Source organism: Oryctolagus cuniculus, chromosome 7 (assembly GCF_964237555.1).
Source record: "Oryctolagus cuniculus chromosome 7, mOryCun1.1, whole genome shotgun sequence".
Classification (NCBI taxonomy): domain Eukaryota; kingdom Metazoa; phylum Chordata; class Mammalia; order Lagomorpha; family Leporidae; genus Oryctolagus; species Oryctolagus cuniculus.
In genome coordinates, this window is record NC_091438.1 from 44,817,182 (window position 1) to 44,834,267 (window position 17,086).

The 17,086-nt window shown below is 50.8% G+C and overlaps 1 protein-coding gene across 1 annotated transcript in view; it reads left to right on the top strand.

Annotated features, from left to right (window-relative positions):
• Positions 1-13,594, top strand: part of LOC103350047 (protein S100-A7) — a 36,312-nt gene extending 22,718 nt beyond the window's left edge. Inside the window, exons 2-3 of the mRNA XM_051858644.2 lie at positions 10,469-10,623; positions 11,567-13,594. Coding sequence (XP_051714604.1) covers positions 10,469-10,623; positions 11,567-11,728 — 317 coding nt within the window. The 3' untranslated portion in view covers positions 11,729-13,594. The remainder of the gene's footprint in view (positions 1-10,468; positions 10,624-11,566) is intronic.
• Positions 13,595-17,086: the final 3,492 nt, after the last annotated feature.

The window sequence follows — 17,086 nt, forward strand, 5'->3', positions numbered from 1 at the left end:
TGGCCTGGAAGAGGGGCAACTGGGACAGAATCCGGTGCCCCAACTACCAGGACTAGAACCCGGTGTGGCGGCGCCGCAGGCAGAGGATTAGCCTATTGAACTGCGGCGCCGGCGAACAGGAGGGAATTAAGGTGAACTCATTCAGAGAAAGGTCTGGGACAGGAAAACACGGACTTGTTCTGGGTGCCCCCTTTCCTGCCATCGCTGGCAGAAGCAAGCATTCAACGAAAAATAAAATCGAACAGAAAGTAGAACTAAATGAAGAGGACAGAGAAGGAACGCGTATTGGAGGATTAGTGACGGGAGTCCCAGAATGGCGAGCAGACTGAGACAGTGGAGGAGGGGAAGTTATCCCAGACACGAGAGGAACACAGCAGCTGGGGAAGTTATCCCAGACACGAGAGGAACACAGCAGCTGGAGGGCGCTCCTCAGTTACCCGGCTCTGTGGCGCCCAGCACAAGGAGGTGGTAGCCAAGAAACACCACTGCGGACTTCAAGGACACTTGAACAAAACACAGACTCCTTCCAGCTGGACACAAGAGAGTACAACTCTGGAACCTGGAAGAAAACCGTGCAGTGTCTCCAGACTTGAAGGAAAGTCATTTATACTCTAGATTTCTATACACAAACAATTACAAGAGTAGAGAATGTAGGAGCTGGCGTGGTGGTGTAACAGGTAAAGCGGCCACCTGCAGTGCCAGCATCCCATATAGGCGCTAGTTTCGGTCCTGGCTGCTCTTCTTCTGATCCAGCTCCCTGCTAATGTGCCTGGGAAAGCAGTGGAAGATGGCCTAAATTCTTGGGCCCCTGCCCCTGCACCTGCGTGGAAGGCCCAGAAGAAGCTTCTGGCTCCTGGCTTCTGTCTGGCCGGGGTCCCAGCCATTGCGGCCGTTTGGGGAGTGAACCAGTGGATGGAAGTGGGCACTTTCTCTCTCTTCTCTGTCAGTGGCTGGGGAAGATGAAGAAGTATCAGTTTTTGTTTTTGTTTTGTTTTGGAGAGGGGGAGCACTCTCACTATTGCTCTCACTTTCAAATAAATAAATCTTACAAATGCACACAAAGAAATCCCTGACCACGCAGGATTGGGCATGGCTTACACATCTGGCACTGTTCCAAGAGCTTCACAGAATTAAGTCACTTAATCCACACGACAAGAGGGAAGAGATACTAGTCATTCTCCTGCTTTAAGATGATGAAACAGTCACAGAGAGGTTAGGCCACTCGCTCAAGATCACACGGCTGGGTCCGAGCCTGGACACGGGTTCCAGAGCCAAGGGCCCCCCGGCTGCCATGCTGGGTGGCCTTGGTCCCTTCCCTAAAGACAAACCAGCCAGACACAGCCCTGCAGTGGCTTGGAGGGGACAGAGGGGCCGTCCATGGGAGGTGGGAGGAGATGAGAAGGGCTGAGCTGGGAGGAGGAGCTGCTGGGCCCAACAGCTCCAGGGTCTCCGGGGTCCTGGATGGAGGCAGACAGACCTGCGCATGTCCTCTTTCTGCAAAGCATGTCTGATCTTTAGCTGTCGGCCTGCCTTCTCCACGGCGCTGCGGAGCCCTGTGGGCACACGCACCCCAGGGAGCAAGGGCAAATCTCGGACAGGGGTTTGTGCTGAGAGGATGCCCTCATTTTGGGGAGGGTGAGAATTCACGGGGCAGGCGCTGGTGAGGTTTGATGTGGAGAGGAGCTAGGTCCTCCTTTTCATTGTATTTGCCTCCAGCTGTTGTAAGGTTTGAGTGGAATCTTTGGAGCTCAGGCTGAGGCAGAAGGAGTTGGCCTGGGGGTGGGTGGGGCAGGGCTCAGAGGTGAGTAGTTGGGACCTCCGAGTCCCCTTGGCTGACAGCCATCCCAGAAGCCCAGTTTGGCCAAGGCTGGGCCGAGACCTCAGGAATGCCTCGGGGCCCTGGACTCCTTTCCATCACGCTGCTGGAGTGCCTCTGGAAACTGAGACTGCCAAGCCACCGCCCTTCCCTGCAAACCAGGGTGTGCCTGGGTAGGGGCCTCTAGGATTTCAGTGCCTCTCCAAGCCCATCCAAATCTGTCAGCCAGAGTAACCCAGCCAGAGGCTTCCGGCTTCCGGCCTCGCTTGGGCTTGCACTCTCTGTGCAGCCCGCGATCCCGGCCCTGCAGCAACAGGGTTCCGCCTGGGTAGCATGGGGTGGGGGTAGGGTGGCACCATGTGCTCTGGGCTCCTGGGGCACTGCCTTGGACCCAGCCCCGTCCCTCCATTGCCTGCCTGGGTGGCATTCGCTGCGGCCCCGAGCCTGTTCTCCGTGAGCCTCTGTGGTGGGCAGGTTCACAGTGCGGGGCCTGGGAGTCTGCTGCCCACCTGCCGGGGCTGCTGTAGCGAGGGAGCTAGTGCCTCCAGGGAAGTGAATGCAGTGCCCTGCTGTCCTGGGCCAGGAGGTGAAGCTTCCTAGAGGAGGCAACTTCTGGGTCAGGCCTTGAATGAGGGTTAAGAATTTAAGCATGGAAGGGGCAAAAGGGAGTGCCATGCAGAGGGGTGGTGTAGCTGAAACCGCAGACAAAGCAGGCAGGAGTAGGAGGCTTAGAGACACGGGCTGTGGCCCTGACACTTTTTTGGGTTAGCTCCTTTCAGAAAAAGAATCTACAGTTGCCAGTGCAAAATTAAATACGAAAGTGACTTTTTGTTTGTGAGGAGAAAAGGGATATGGCAAATTTCAAAAAGTTGACAAATACCACAAGCATTACGCAAGCTAGAAAAATGACATTATTTTTATTAATTGGATGCCTCAACTACACCCTTATTCCTTTTCTTGGCTCTGTGATCTCTGCTTCAGAGGACAATCATTTTGTAAAATCATTTTCTATAGACAGAAGGATAATTAGGACTTACCTCTGATATTATTAGTTGGTTTTTGGTATTAATAGCTTAGACTTTTTTTGCTTTTAATTTCACAAGCTGTTTCATAATGTCATGTAAAAATATTAGGAGTATTGCCAAGTTGGGGAAACTTCTTTCAAGCTTCACACAAGCTCTGTATTTCAGAATGTCTTAAAGTTTCGTTAGACTTAATCTCCATGGTTTAAAATTGAAGACGCTTGTTATTGGTTTGTAAACAATGGCTTTGTGGCAATGACTTTGTGCATTTTCCAAAGTATCATCACTATCTCTCAAAATTTAGGACTGTTAAAAATGGGATTACAGGTTAGATCTAAAATTGTTAATTTTATAACTTTAGTGTCAGACTAATTTATACTGATTACTTATGCTTTACTATTTCATTTATGTTCTTATTTCAATATTATATTAATTTTAAAATAGCTTTTGTCTTAGGCCCTTCACCTACATCTAAATATGTGATGTTTCACTTAGTTTGTTGACATGTGCTAAAGTGTTCGTTCAAACTATAGTTAAGAAGCCACACTCAGCCTTGGTCACACTCAGCCTTGACCACACTCAGCCTTGACCACACTCAGCCTGGGCCACACTCCACCTTGATCACACTCAGCCTTGGTAACACTCAGCCTTGACCACACTCAGCCTTGGGCCACACTCAGCCTACTATGTTCAGCCTTGACCATACTCACTCTTGACCACACTCAGTTTGGTCACACTCAGCCTTGGGCCACACTCAGCCTTGGCCCACGCTCAGCCTTGACCACACTCCACCTTGATCACACTCAGCCTTGGTAACACTCAGCCTTGACCACACTCAGCCTTGGCCACACTCAGCCTACTATGCTCAGCCTTGACCATACTCACTCTTGACCACACTCAGCTTGGTCACACTCAGCCTTGACCACACTCAGCCTTGGCCACACTCAGCCTTGACCACACTCCGCCTTGATCACACTCAGCCTTGGTAACACTCAGCCTTGACCACACTCAGCCTTGGCCACACTCAGCCTACTATGCTCAGCCTTGACCACACTCACTCTTGACCACACTCAGCTTGGTCACACTCAGCCTTGACCACACTCAGCCTTGACCACGCTCAGCCTTGATTACAGTCAGCCTTGATTACAGTCAGCCTTGACCACATTCAGCCTTGGCTATGCTCCTCCTTGGCCACACTCAGCCTTGACCACACTCCGCCTTGATCACACTCAGCCTTGGTAACACTCAGCCTTGACCACACTCAGCCTTGGCCACACTCAGCCTACTATGCTCAGCCTTGACCACACTCACTCTTGACCACACTCAGCTTGGTCACACTCAGCCTTGACCACACTCAGCCTTGACCACGCTCAGCCTTGATTACAGTCAGCCTTGATTACAGTCAGCCTTGACCACATTCAGCCTTGGCTATGCTCCTCCTTGGCCACACTCAGCCTTGACCACACTCCGCCTTGATCACACTCAGCCTTGGTAACACTCAGCCTTGACCACACTCAGCCTTGGCCACACTCAGCCTACTATGCTCAGCCTTGACCACACTCACTCTTGACCACACTCAGCTTGGTCACACTCAGCCTTGACCACACTCAGCCTTGACCACGCTCAGCCTTGATTACAGTCAGCCTTGATTACAGTCAGCCTTGACCACACTCAGCCTTGGCTATGCTCCTCCTTGGCCACACTCAGCCTTGACCACACTCAGCCTTGGCCACGCTCAACCTTGACCACACTCAGCCTTGAACACACTTGGCCTTAGCCACACTCAGTCTTGGTCACATTCAGCCTTGGCCACACTCAGCCTTACCACGCTCAGCCTTGACCACACTCACTCTTGACCACACTCAGCTTGGTCACACTCAGCCTTGGCCACACTTAGCCTTGGCTACTCTCAGCCTTGGTCATGCTCAGCCTTGGTCACACTCGGCCTTGACCACACTCAGCCTTGGCCACTCTCAGTCTTGACCACACTTAGCCTTGGTCACACTCGGCCTTGGTCACACTCAGCCTTGATCATGCTCAGCCTTGACCACGCTCAGCCTTGGCCATGCTCAGCCTTGGTTACACTCAGCCTTGATCATGCTCAGCCTTGGCCACACTCAGCCTTGACCACACTCAGCCTTGACCACACTCAGCCTTGGGATCTTGTCCATATTTCTTTTTCAAATGCTCAGAAATATATTGATGTGCTTGGAGTGCCTTTGCCGGACTTGGGCAGCTTTTAATGGGATGACTCTCATCACATTTAGGCTTTTAAAAGTAGAAGCCAAGCGTCATTTGTTTAAACTACTCCATCTGTAAGGTCCACCCAGGAATGAATCCCACGACCACTGCCAAATCCATAGGCGGTGAACATCTTGGAGCTGAAGGGCGCTTCTCTCAGGTGAGTTTCTAGAGAGCTCTGGGACCCCATGGTGGCTGGCCAGGAGGGTCCCACAGCTCAGAACAGCTGTTGTCCTCTGTCACATGGAGAAGGCTGTTTGGCACGCGTTTCATCTTTGATGGAAGTCAGATCGTGGTCTCTGATGGTGGAAATGTAGAGGGCTTCTCATGAGGTTTTCCATTGTACAGTTGGAATCGTCTACATGAATCAGAATTCCATGAAACTGTGGAGTCATATATGGTGTCTTGCTCAGTTATTTGACTCACCATCTCGTTTTGCACTTGTCTTCTCTTTAGCTTAATTCTTTATTTGTTCTCAGTGTTGCTTATGGCTATTTATTTGTTTTCAGCAAATAAGCCATTGTTCCACTTCCTCACCCACTCATTTTGACGTTTCCTCAACTGTTTTTGCAAAAGAGGGATCAAATTCAACAATTAGTTTAATGATTTTAATGAAATTTCTATTGGAAAAACACCACTCTTCTTTATCACCTCAAAAGACTAAATATTTTTCACTCAAAAATGTAATAACTGAAACTACCTATTTTTAAAGTGCTATGCTGTAATAATTAACATTTTTTTTCTCATCTGCCTTGGTCTGGCTACTGGTCTGGTGGTGTGCTTTTATTTGATTGACATGTAACACGAGTAAGTGGGGCTTTGCCGTACCCTGTGGAGGTTTCTTGCTTTCCATGGGTCCTCAGGATATTCATCTACTCTGAAAACCTATCTGGGGTGTGTAATGCTTGTCTTGTTGTAAAAACAAACAATGATATATGGAATCTGCTCCAGTTACCATTTTATTTGCCTCTAAGCTTCAAGTTCACTCTTTATTGTCTGCTCTAAGGAATGGATTTTTCCTTTTGCTTGCTGACACAATTTTTTTTTTTTTTGACAGGCAGAGTGGACAGTGAGAGAGAGAGACAGAGAGAAAGGTCTTCCTTTGCCGTTGGTTCACCCTCCAATGGCCGCTGCGGCCGGCGCACCGCGCTGATCCGATGGCAGGAGCCAGGTGCTTATCCTGGTCTCCCATGGGGTGCAGGGCCCAAGCACCTGGGCCATCCTCCACTGCACTCCCTGGCCACAGCAGAGAGCTGGCCTGGAAGAGGGGCAACTGGGACGGAATCCGGCGTGCCGGCACCGCAAGGTGGAGGATTAGCCTATTGAGCCGCGGTGCTGGTGCTGACACAATATTTTATTAATTCAGGGTCCTGGGGGAGACATTGCAAGAGGAAGGGGTTTCCTTCCTGGTTCTTGTGTGCCCATTGCGCTGGTACTGATGGTATGGAAGGTTTTCTAGCACCAGCCTGTGTAGGATACACTCATTCTGCAGTGTATGACACTGCAACACATGTGGCTTCCCCAGGCTCTGGCTCCTATGGCATGCCCAGATACCCCAGGACCAGCTCCTGCAGCACGGGCAGGTGCTCCAGGGCTAGATCCCGCAGCAAAAGCAGCTTCTCCAGGGTCCGGCTCTTGCACCGCACTGGGAGATGGGTGTACCCTGTCATGGTAGATTCAATAGTTTACAGGTGACAAAACAGAGGCCAGGGTTGTACCTGCCAGTGGTTGCACAGTTTGTTGGGAGCAAATCACTGGGTTTGTAGTTCAATGCATCTGTCACCGTCTTGGTGGACTTTTTCTTGCTGGTTCCAATTTGCTGCCCCTCCTTGCCTGACTTAAGTGTGCCCCATCCTCTCGAACTCTCTCAAACTGCCATCTACTTAGGTTTACCCAGCCCCCCACAACCCCTCACCTTATCTTGGTTCTCATTAGCATTCTATGAGCAGAGCTGTTCTTTCCCTATCATATGGAACGACTTTATGGAAGGAGGTAACCCAGGCTAGAATTCAGCATTCCTAACTCTCAGGCTGGTCCCTGAGCCCCGCTTGCTCCACTGTTCATCCCGTCCTCTGCCACTCCTGGGAAGGAGCTTGCTCTGAGCAGGCTGGAGCTAATGCCAGCAATGGGCAGGCCTCGTGTTACCGCCTCAGGTCAGACTTCAGCCGTCATCAGCATGAGGGGAGCCGCACCTGGGCAGCATGATGGAGGGCGTGGTCCTCAGACCGCTCTGCACCAGGTGAGCTTGGTCTGGTGCCCGGCTGCCGCACAGCTTCAGTCTGAGTCCCTCCGGGGAGCTAGGGAGCCCTGCACTTTGGAGACAGACAGGGAGGTTGTGCCCTGCCTGTCAGGGATGGAACCCGTCCCACCTGTTCTGGGAAAGGCAGTAAAAGCAGCACACTGCCATGCTATTTTTGTTTTTAAACTTTTTGAAAAAATTATTTATTTATAAGTCAGGGTTAGAGAGAGAGAGAGAGAGAGAGAGAGAGAGAGAGAGAGAGAAATCATCTATTCGCTGTTTCACTCCCTAGATGGCCGCATCGGCCAGAGCTGGGCCAGGCTGAAGCCACGAGCCAGGTGCTTCATCCAGGTCTCCCCATGTGGGTGCAGGGGCCCAAACACCCGGGTCATCTTCCACTGCCTTCTCAGGCCCATTAGCAGGGAGCTGGATTGGAAGTGGAGCAGTGGGTCTCTGACGTGGGATGCTGGTATCACAAGCAGTGACTTAACCTGCCATGCCACAAGGCCAGCCGCACATGCTACTTTCCTCAATGCAAACAGAATAATTGTAGCAAGCACATATGCAGGTTCTGCAAAAGTTCATGGAGGGGCCGGCGCTGTGGCATAGTAGGTTATGCCTCTGCTTGTGGCTCCGGCATCCCATACGGGCGCCGGTGTTGCAGACATGTGGGGAGTGAACCAGCGGATGGAAGACCTCTCCCTCTATCTCTCCCTCTCTCTGTAACTCTGCCTTTCAAGTAAATAAATAAATCTTAAAAAAATGTTCATGGAAAACGGAATGAAAAGCTAAGCTTATCTGGGTGCAAAAAACACCCAGTAGAAATTCATGTGCAGTTTTTTAATAGCACATTTTCTGTGACCTTTTTGCTGACCACTTGTCTAGGAGATGCCACTTGCCAATGCATATTCCTAGAGCTTTACTTATGTTAGCTCCTTTAATTTTTCGCAACAGCCTAGGAAGTATGTCCCCTCACTGTCACCCCTTCTGCGGATGAGGACACAGAGGTACAGAGGACAGCAGATGGGAGGCTGAGCAGAGGGAGCCGAGCCATTTCCAAGGAGCAGGGTGCAGATTTACCCAGTGTGTGTGTGTATTGTGCATGGGCGTGTGCACTTGGTCGGGAGAACAGTGCATCCAGGGAGCCCTGATGATGTTGGGGAAGCCACCAGCCTTCTCAGCAGACCCTGGAGTGGGAGCAGCAGTGTAGGGGACAAATGAAAGACCCTGGAACTGGCCCCCATTCAGAAGAGGCAGGAGAAGCAGCTGTGAGGAGCCCTTGGGCCCCCTTGCTCCAGGGGGTGTGACTTGGTGCACAGAGCAGGTAAAGAGGAAACCTGGTGAGTTGGAGGAGGGGTCCCTGGTCCCTGCTATTCCTGCTGGGGACGGGCCATGGTCCTCCTAGTGAGCTCCAGGAATCCTGTGAGGCTCCAAGTTCAGGTAGCAGGGATGCCCCCTGGGAGGTGACGTCTTGGCCCTGGGTCTGCCCCCTCCCCAGCTCTGTGGCTGTGGCCAAGGCGATCCGGCTCTCAGACCCTTGTCCCATCAGCTGTAAAGCGAGGGGAAAATCCACGTTGTTTCCCTGTTTCTGTAGAGGACCTGGCGAGATGCTTCCAGTAGGTGTAGTTTTCCTTGGAAAGCACAGGTGTTGTCTCTGCTCTTGTCCCTTCTGTTGGACCCATGGCTTTGGAGAGCAGAGAGGCCCCGCCTGCTGCCTGAGGCCTGGAATCCACAGAGCAGCCAGGACGGAGGGTCCCGGGCCAGGCCAGTGTCAGAGCTGGTTCATTTGGCTGTGCACACGCCTGTCACAGAGTCCACTCTGGACACTGGGCTCCTTTGGGAAGGCCCTGGACTGACCAGCAGAAGCTTGGCTTCTGGCTCAGTAGCACGTGGGCTCCAGTTTCGTCCTGGCCTTTGACTAGGGGTGTGCTCTTGGGAGATCTATCTAGCTCAGTTCTACATCTATAAACTGGATAATCACATTGGTCACACAGGACTTTCCGAAGAATTAAATGTGACAGTGCATTCGGAACTCTCAGCCCACCGCCTGGCGTGCAGTGACCTGTCCCTACTGGGAGTTGCTGCTCCATTATCATCGATGAGTTACGGTTGGTTGAATGACTCAGTGGACACCCAGTCAATGACCCCGAGTCTCCCTGCAAATCCCCCAGTGCTCTATTTCCTGGGGCACAGCAACCCTCTCACCCGCCCAACTGTCACCACCTGCCATTCAGCCCCACAGGATTAAGGCCGGCAAGAGGCCCCTCCATGGGCTGGGGCTGACAGGCACCCCTGAGCCGTGGGGCAGGGTCTTCAGTGTGTGTCCCCACCCAGGGCTGCATCTAGTCCAGGCAGCTGATGGAACAGCCCCAGGCTCCCAGCCCTGGCCCCCACCCATTTCTAAGCTGCATAAAAGGGATTGTTCGTGAACTCTTGCACATCCTCATCCGACCTCCTCCTGTGTGGCTCCTGCTCAGAGACTGGTGAGTCCCCAGCTGCTCCTTTGCTTCCTCTAGGTTTAAGGCACGAGGACCCAGCCTGCTCTGTCCCTTGGCTGGGGGTCGGTGACAGCTCAGCCTCACACTGTGCAGCCCCGGGAGTCTTTCCTTGCCTCCCTCCAGCCCTCGCCTCCCTCTTTTGGGCAATGAAGGCTTGGACTTGATCATCTGCAGCCTTTCTGTCTTGCCTTTTGCTGGCTTGGTGATATCAGGGGGCTTCACAGAAGAACCACTGGGGACAATGAGAACAGAGCAGAGTACCACTTACCATGTGGTGCGTGGTGTGTTCCAGGCTTCTGAGCTCGAGTCTCTTCAAGGTGCTTGGAGGTCAGGGACTCAGAGTTAGTCCCTGCGCGTCTGTAATACTCCCTTGTCCCCAGTGCCTGGGGCTCCCACTCCCCATTATTCTGGCCTCACTCTTCCCAGAGCTGGGAAAAGGGTGGTTCCATCCACAAGTCCCTTGAGCCAATGCCCATGTTTTGGGCTTGCATCCCGTGAACTTGACGAGATTTGCCAACCCAACCTTGACCCCAATAGGGCTCGGGGTCTCTTGTGCCCGGGCCACAGAGTGTGTGGGCTGATGGTGAGTGAGGCTTCTGGGGCTGCATGTAGGGACATACAAACACACAGGGGCCGTCTCTCCTTCCTGCAGCTCCTTGGCAAATGATGAGTAACACTGAAGCCGAGAGGATGTTGCTGGACCTACTCAGCCTCTATCATAAGTACAGCCTGGCCTCGGGTGCCCTGGACAAATCTGGCTTGTCCAAGATAATGCAGGAGCACTTCCCCACCTTCCTGTCGGCCTGGGTGAGTAGGGACGCACCAGGGTCGGCTGGGAGTGGGGCAGGAGCGGGCAGCACCACGGCCCCGGGGGTGCTTGGGAATCCCTGCTCTCTGACAGGTGCCAGTAAGGCTGGGCTGAGCAGCCTTTCCCACCTTCCCCAGCCTCCTGCACAGCTGACTCCATGAACCCCTGGGGTGCGGCAGGACAGGGGTTAGCAGGCCCAGGGGTCCTGCACAGTTGCTGCTGCTTGCGCATTAACCTTGGCGCAAATACAGACAGTCCTACCTGCTGAGCCTCAGTCCTTGACCTTCAAATGGGACCATAGCACCTGTTTCCCAGGGTTGCTGTGCGGTGATGCACATGCAAGAACCTCGCACAAGGGGAGAGGGATAGAGAGGTTCACAGCCATTGTTAGATAGCTGCAGTTTATGGTGATTCGTGGGCCAAGGAAAGGTGGTGGCTTGGCCTGTCTTTCTCCCGGCTACAACAGGAATTTGCCCCTTTAGGCTTTTTGGGTTCAGCTGCTCCTTCTGGAAACTCTCTTTAAATACCCCCGGGAGCAGAAGTAACACAATTAGAAACCATACTAATGTGAAGAGAAGTGAGGCAGCCCTAGAATTCTAGAGTGTTTGATTCTCACTCGCTGTAACATCTCATGTCAGCACCACTCACTGAAACTCATTGGCGCACGTAGCTCAACAGGTAAGATCAGAGCGAGACCCCAGAAGGATGGGATTCAGCGTTGCTGATGATGATGGGTGGAGCTGGTTTTCAGGCCAGGGAGAATGAATACTGGGCATTCACAGGGGCACAGGCAGAACTCGGTGCTGCTGCATCTGAGCCAGAGACCACCACCAACAAGTGCAGCGTCAGGGCCCCCCGCCCGGATCCGTCAGGGGCCCCTCCGCCCTCACGGCCCTGGGCCCGTGACCTGATTTTCTTTTGTTTGACACCTTCTCCCCGCAGGAGCAAAAGAGCCCAGATTTCTTAGACAAGCTCATTAAGAAGGAGGACGCGGATGACAAGCAGGAGATCGGCTTTTCTGAGTTTCTCTCTAGGGTTGCTGCAATTGTTGCAGATTTGCACGATTCGTCTCAAGGCGGGAAGCTGTCTTCTGAGGGTCAGTGATGACTCAGCCCCTCCGGGCCCAAAGGTCTCCACCGAGGCCCAGCCTAACACACCCTGGGAGCCAATAAACTGCAGCCTCTCTTGCTCTGGTCGGTGGTGATATTTCCTCTCTCCCTGGTCATGCATGTTGGCCACACAGTTGATTCCTGGTTAGGTACTTGGTTGTTTGTGATTCTGTCTCCTCCTGCCTTGCTTTTATAGATTTGGACACACACACACACAGATTTTGTGTTTACCTTTGTAATTTTAACTTGCATGCAATATAATATAGACCAGAGTTAGTGTCTCTACTTTGTCCTGAACAGTGTAAAGAGTTTGTTTCAAGTTTAGATACTTTTCTTTCAGCTTGTTTGCTGTTATTTTTTAAGCTTTCCAAATAAATACAAATAAAATCAAAGATTCAAAAGCAAATACTGCAGGAAAAAGGAAAATTGCCCTAGAAGAAAGATCTGGAACACAAATAGAATGAAAAACAATAAAAGCTGCAAGTGAGTGACTCTGACCGAACATTTGTGTAAACCCAAAGTACTACTCTCTAATTAGGGAAAAATAAAAAGGACTTTTTTTTTCCTGCTCTGCCCTTTTTAAAGTGCAAAAGGATAAACTTTCATTCAAGATCAGAAAAATTTAAATAGAGGGGCCGGTGCTGTGATGTAGTGGGAAAAACCACTGCCTGCAGTGCCGGCATCCCATAGGGACACCAGTTATGAGTTCGAGACCTGGCTGCTCCACTTCTGATCCAGCTCTCTGAGATGGCCTGGGAAAGCAGTAGAGGATGGCCCGAGTCCTTGGGCCCCTGCATCTGTGTGAGAGATCTGGAAGATGCTCCAGGCTCCTAGCTTTGGATATGTGCAGCTCTGGCCATTGTGGCCATTTGGGGAGTGAAGCGGTGGATGGAATGCCTCTCTTTCTCTCTCTCTCTCTCTGCCTCTGCTTCTCTGAAACTCTGCCTTTCAAATAAAAATAAATAAATATTTAAAATAGACATATTTAAATAGAAAATGAATATAATAAAACAATACCTCCACTAGAAATTCAGAATTTTACTATGAAATTGAGAATAGTGGGAAATTGAATTATGCTCCCAGTGAAAAGAAGCCATTATTTTATCCAGCCATACTGATTAACCAAGTGAGCTGGACTGGAAGAGGAGCAACCAGGACTAGAACCCAGTGCCCATCTGGGATGCTGGCGCCACAGGCAGAGGATTAACCAAGTGAGCCACGGCGCCGGCCCCTATCTAGCCACACTGAAGCAAAACAAAGATCACTGAAGCTTAAAGGGTGCTGTCAGAGCTCTTGCACAAGGCAAATTAAAACAACAATAAGATACCATTTTAAGCCTAGCTAAATATCTGTGTTCTTGGGGTGGACATTTGGGTTGGTGTATAAGACAACTGTATCCTGCTCGTTGGAGTAACTGGATTTGATCCCTGGCTCTGGCTTCTGGCTCCAACACAGACAGTGGGAAACAGCAGTGATAGCTCAAGTAGTTGGGTCCCTGCCACCTGCATGGGAGACCTGGAGTATGATCCCGGCTCCCGGCTTTGACTCTGCCTTAGCCTTGGCTGCTGCAGGCATTTGAGGACTGAATCAGAGGATAGGAGTTCTCTCTCAAATAAATAAACAAAATAAAGATGGTACACTTTCTATGATCCATCACTCCCTTTCCTGGGCACCTAAGAATAACTTAGAAATTGTCTTGGGGCTGGCGCTGTGGTGTAGTGAATAAAGCTGCTGCCTGCAGTGACAGCATCCCATATGGGCGCTGGTTAGAGTCCCGGCAGCTCCACTTCTGATCCAGCTCTCTACTATGGCCTGGGAAAGCAGCGGAAGATGGCTCAAATCCTTGGGGCCCTGCACCCACATGGGGGACTCAGAAGAAGCTCCTGGCTCCTGGCTTCAGATTAGCCCAGCTCCGGTTATTGTGGCCATTTGGGGAGTGAACCAGCAGATGGAAGATCTCTCATTCTCGTTCTCTTTCCCTCTCTTCCTCTGCCTCTGCCTCTTTGTAACTCTGCCTTTCAAATAATAAATAAATAAATAAATAAATCTAAAAAAGTTGTCTCCCATATTCAAAGGGGATGTATGTGAGGATGCTGGTCCTGGTGTGTTCACAGTGGCAAGGAATGGGAGCCATCTGGAGTTTATCAGACACTGCGTGCTCTTTTATGGTTTTCTACTCTTCTCCTTGTTGTTCCCTTTGTCCTCCTTTGCTGCCTGGAAAGTTGAGCTCCTCCTCAGGATTCTACCTGGAAGAGAGCTCCTATAGAGAAGGTTAAAGCAATGTGGGTCTGAAGAGGTGAAAGGCAGGCAGGAGCCGGATGTGAGTTCACGGTGAGTTCAGTACCAGGGACAGCACAACTCCGGCTCTGTTTTCTCAGATGCAGAAGTTACTGGAGTCTTGTGACATCGGATTTCCAGAACCTGTCGTGTGTCAGCTGTTGTGTGATTGAGAGTGTAGGTTCTTCCACTATTCTTTAATACTCATACAATGCATAATAACTAGTAGTTGCTCTTAAGCTAATTCTTGCTCTAGTATGTTTCAGAACAAAGGTTCAATTCTGATCTATACAACTCTAAAACTTGTTCCCCAAGGCCTTGTTCCATAGTGGCCTTCTTCATAAAATGATATATTTGAGTCCCTACCCTGCACTTGGGAATTCCTTGAAAACCAAGCTGGAATGAAATGAGTTTTCTCATTCTGTTGACTCTTTGGAGCTCAAGGTTGTGGCTTTGGCTGTGGCATGGTGCTGGTTGGGTGTGACCGGCCATGAGGCTGCCAAGCACCCAGCTCCCACTACTGCAGGGGTCTTCTCCGTGAAGGGGGCTGTCCTTGCTGGCCCTGCCCTTTGGTCTGTGCTGGCGTCCCACGGTGGGCACACACCTTGCACCTGTTTGTCCAGGTGCATGTCTCCTGTCTTCCCTGAATGCTTCTGAAGGCAGAAGAATTTTATTTATTTGTGTTCTACCCTCTCCTCAAAGCCTGCTATAGAGCTGGGCACAAAATCATATTTAATCAAGAGTTGACAGAAATAGGAAGATGCAAAAATAATGAAATTTTTAGTAATGGTAGCTTGAGTAAATTATAGACACATAAAATCATATATATATATATGTGTATATATATATATAAAACTAAAAATAGACAAGATCTCTGTGACACTATATTTATTTGGTGTTCATTCTTGTTCTCGACACAGAGCTTGCAATACCCTTGGAGCTTCCTGAGTGATGGGGCATGGGAATATAGTTGGTTACTCATCACAAATCCTAACAAGCACTCTGGGTTTATTCTAGTGAGGCGGCTCCTGGGCCCCTAGATAGTGCCCGAGGGGTTGGCTGCCAGAGGTCACTGTGTGACAAAAGTGTTGGAGATTCCAGCCCCAGTCTCCCACCTCCTGGGAGGCAAGGGGAGCTGGAGATTGAGTTCAGGCGGTTCAATTTACTCACTCATGGCTACACAGGAATCTCCACAAACTCCCAGCCCCGGGGTTTGGAGGTCAGTGGCAGGTGCTGGGCGGCGTGGAAGCCCTGCGTCGCCTGGTCCCCTGCCTGCGAGTCTCTTCATTCAGCCTCTCCTGAGTTGTATCCTGCGTAGCAAGCTGGCAACAGGAAGAGAAAGGTCTTCTGAGTTCTGTGAGCCATTTCTAGCAAATCATCTCACCCAAGAGAGGGGTATGTGGGAACCCCCGAGTCCTAGCCTGTCAGTCCGCAGAATGAGGCGGTCCAGACCCTGAGACTGGTGTCTGAAGTAGAGCAGTCCACGTGGGTGCAGGGGCCCAAGCACTTGGGCCATCTTCCACTGGTTTCCCAGGCCATAGCAGAGAGCTGGATTGGAAGTGGAGCAGCCGGGACTCGAACCGGCGTCTATATGGGATGCCAGTACTGCAGGTGGCGGCTTTACCTGCTATGCCACAGCGCCAGCCCCAATATGTTTTCTATACTGTTCTGGAAGCTGTCGTTACTTTTCACAGTGAGACCTGCAATCCACGTAGACTTGATTTCTGTGTACGTGTGAGGTTGTTTCGTTTTTGGTTCCCGTGAATGAGTAACCAATGGATCCACGGTGTATTAGGTGTGGACATCTTTTCCTTGGTTCTCTTTCCTTTGGTTCCATTGGTCTCTGGCTCTCTGTGAGCCCGTCCCACAGGATCTTGGCTACCATACCTGTGATAATAAATCGTAGCATCTAGTCCTGTAAAATCCCCCAATCTGCTGTCTTCTTTGTGGTTGTCTGGTCTATTCTTAGCATTTTGCATTTCCATATGCGTTTTAGAATTATATTTTTAATTTCTGTAAGAAACTCCAGATGGGATTGCACTGAAGCTGTGGGCTGCTTTTGGGAGGATTGGCGACCTCACGATGACAGAGTCTCCCAGTACGCGAACATGGCGTAGCCCTCACTGAACATCTCTTGGTGGCTTCCTGTCTCACCTCCTGGTTTGGCTTCAGCCTGCCTCTCAGGCCGCACCTCCTGTCTCTGCTCTTCATTTCTGTCATTCCAGTCCTTGTCTCTCTCACACGCACCAGGATGGCTCCCATCCGAGCCTTTGTTCCTTGCTTTTCTCTGACAGCAGGGCTCCTCCCCTGGTTTCCAGGGGCTGGACTCAGAACAGGTCAGAGTCAAGATAATGGAGTGGCTGAGAACAGGCTCCGTGGAGCCATACGGCCTGGGTTTATGCCTCTGCTTTCCCTAGCCCCTGCCACTCACGTGGGAGACCTGGAAGAAGCTCCTGCCTCTTAGCTTCTGCCTGGCCCAGCCCTGGCTGTTGCGGCCATTTGGAGAGTGAATCAGCAGATGGAAGATCTCTCTCTCCCCCCACCCCATTTCTCTGTCACTCTGCCTTTCAAATAAATAATCTTTAAAGAGAAAAGCAAAGCAAAGCAAAGCAGAGTGATGGAGAAAGGAGAGACACTCCAGCACTCTGATATGGGATGTCAGTGTTGAAAGTGGTGGCTTATCTTACTACGCCAAAATGCAGGCCCCATGAATTTTAAAAAATATTTATTTATTTGAAAGGCCAAGTGACAGAGAGAGAGGGAGAGGTGAAGAGGAGGGCAGTCTGACTTTTGACAAATTATTACTCAGCAGTTTTCCAGGGATGACTCATGCTGATAGGTCACTTTTGTTAATTGGGTAGTTTCAAGGTTTTTACTTTACTTTTCAGGTTCTAAATATTGCAGTGGTGAGGGTTTGCCTGATTATTGCTTTGGACATCTGCTTAATTCATTTCTTGGCCTAAGTTTCCAGGGGGAATGGCTGGAGGAAAGCTATTCAAAAACATTCTCTGGGGGCCGGCGCTGTGGCGTAGTAGGCTAAGTGTCTGCCTGCAGTGCCAGCATCCCATATGGGCAC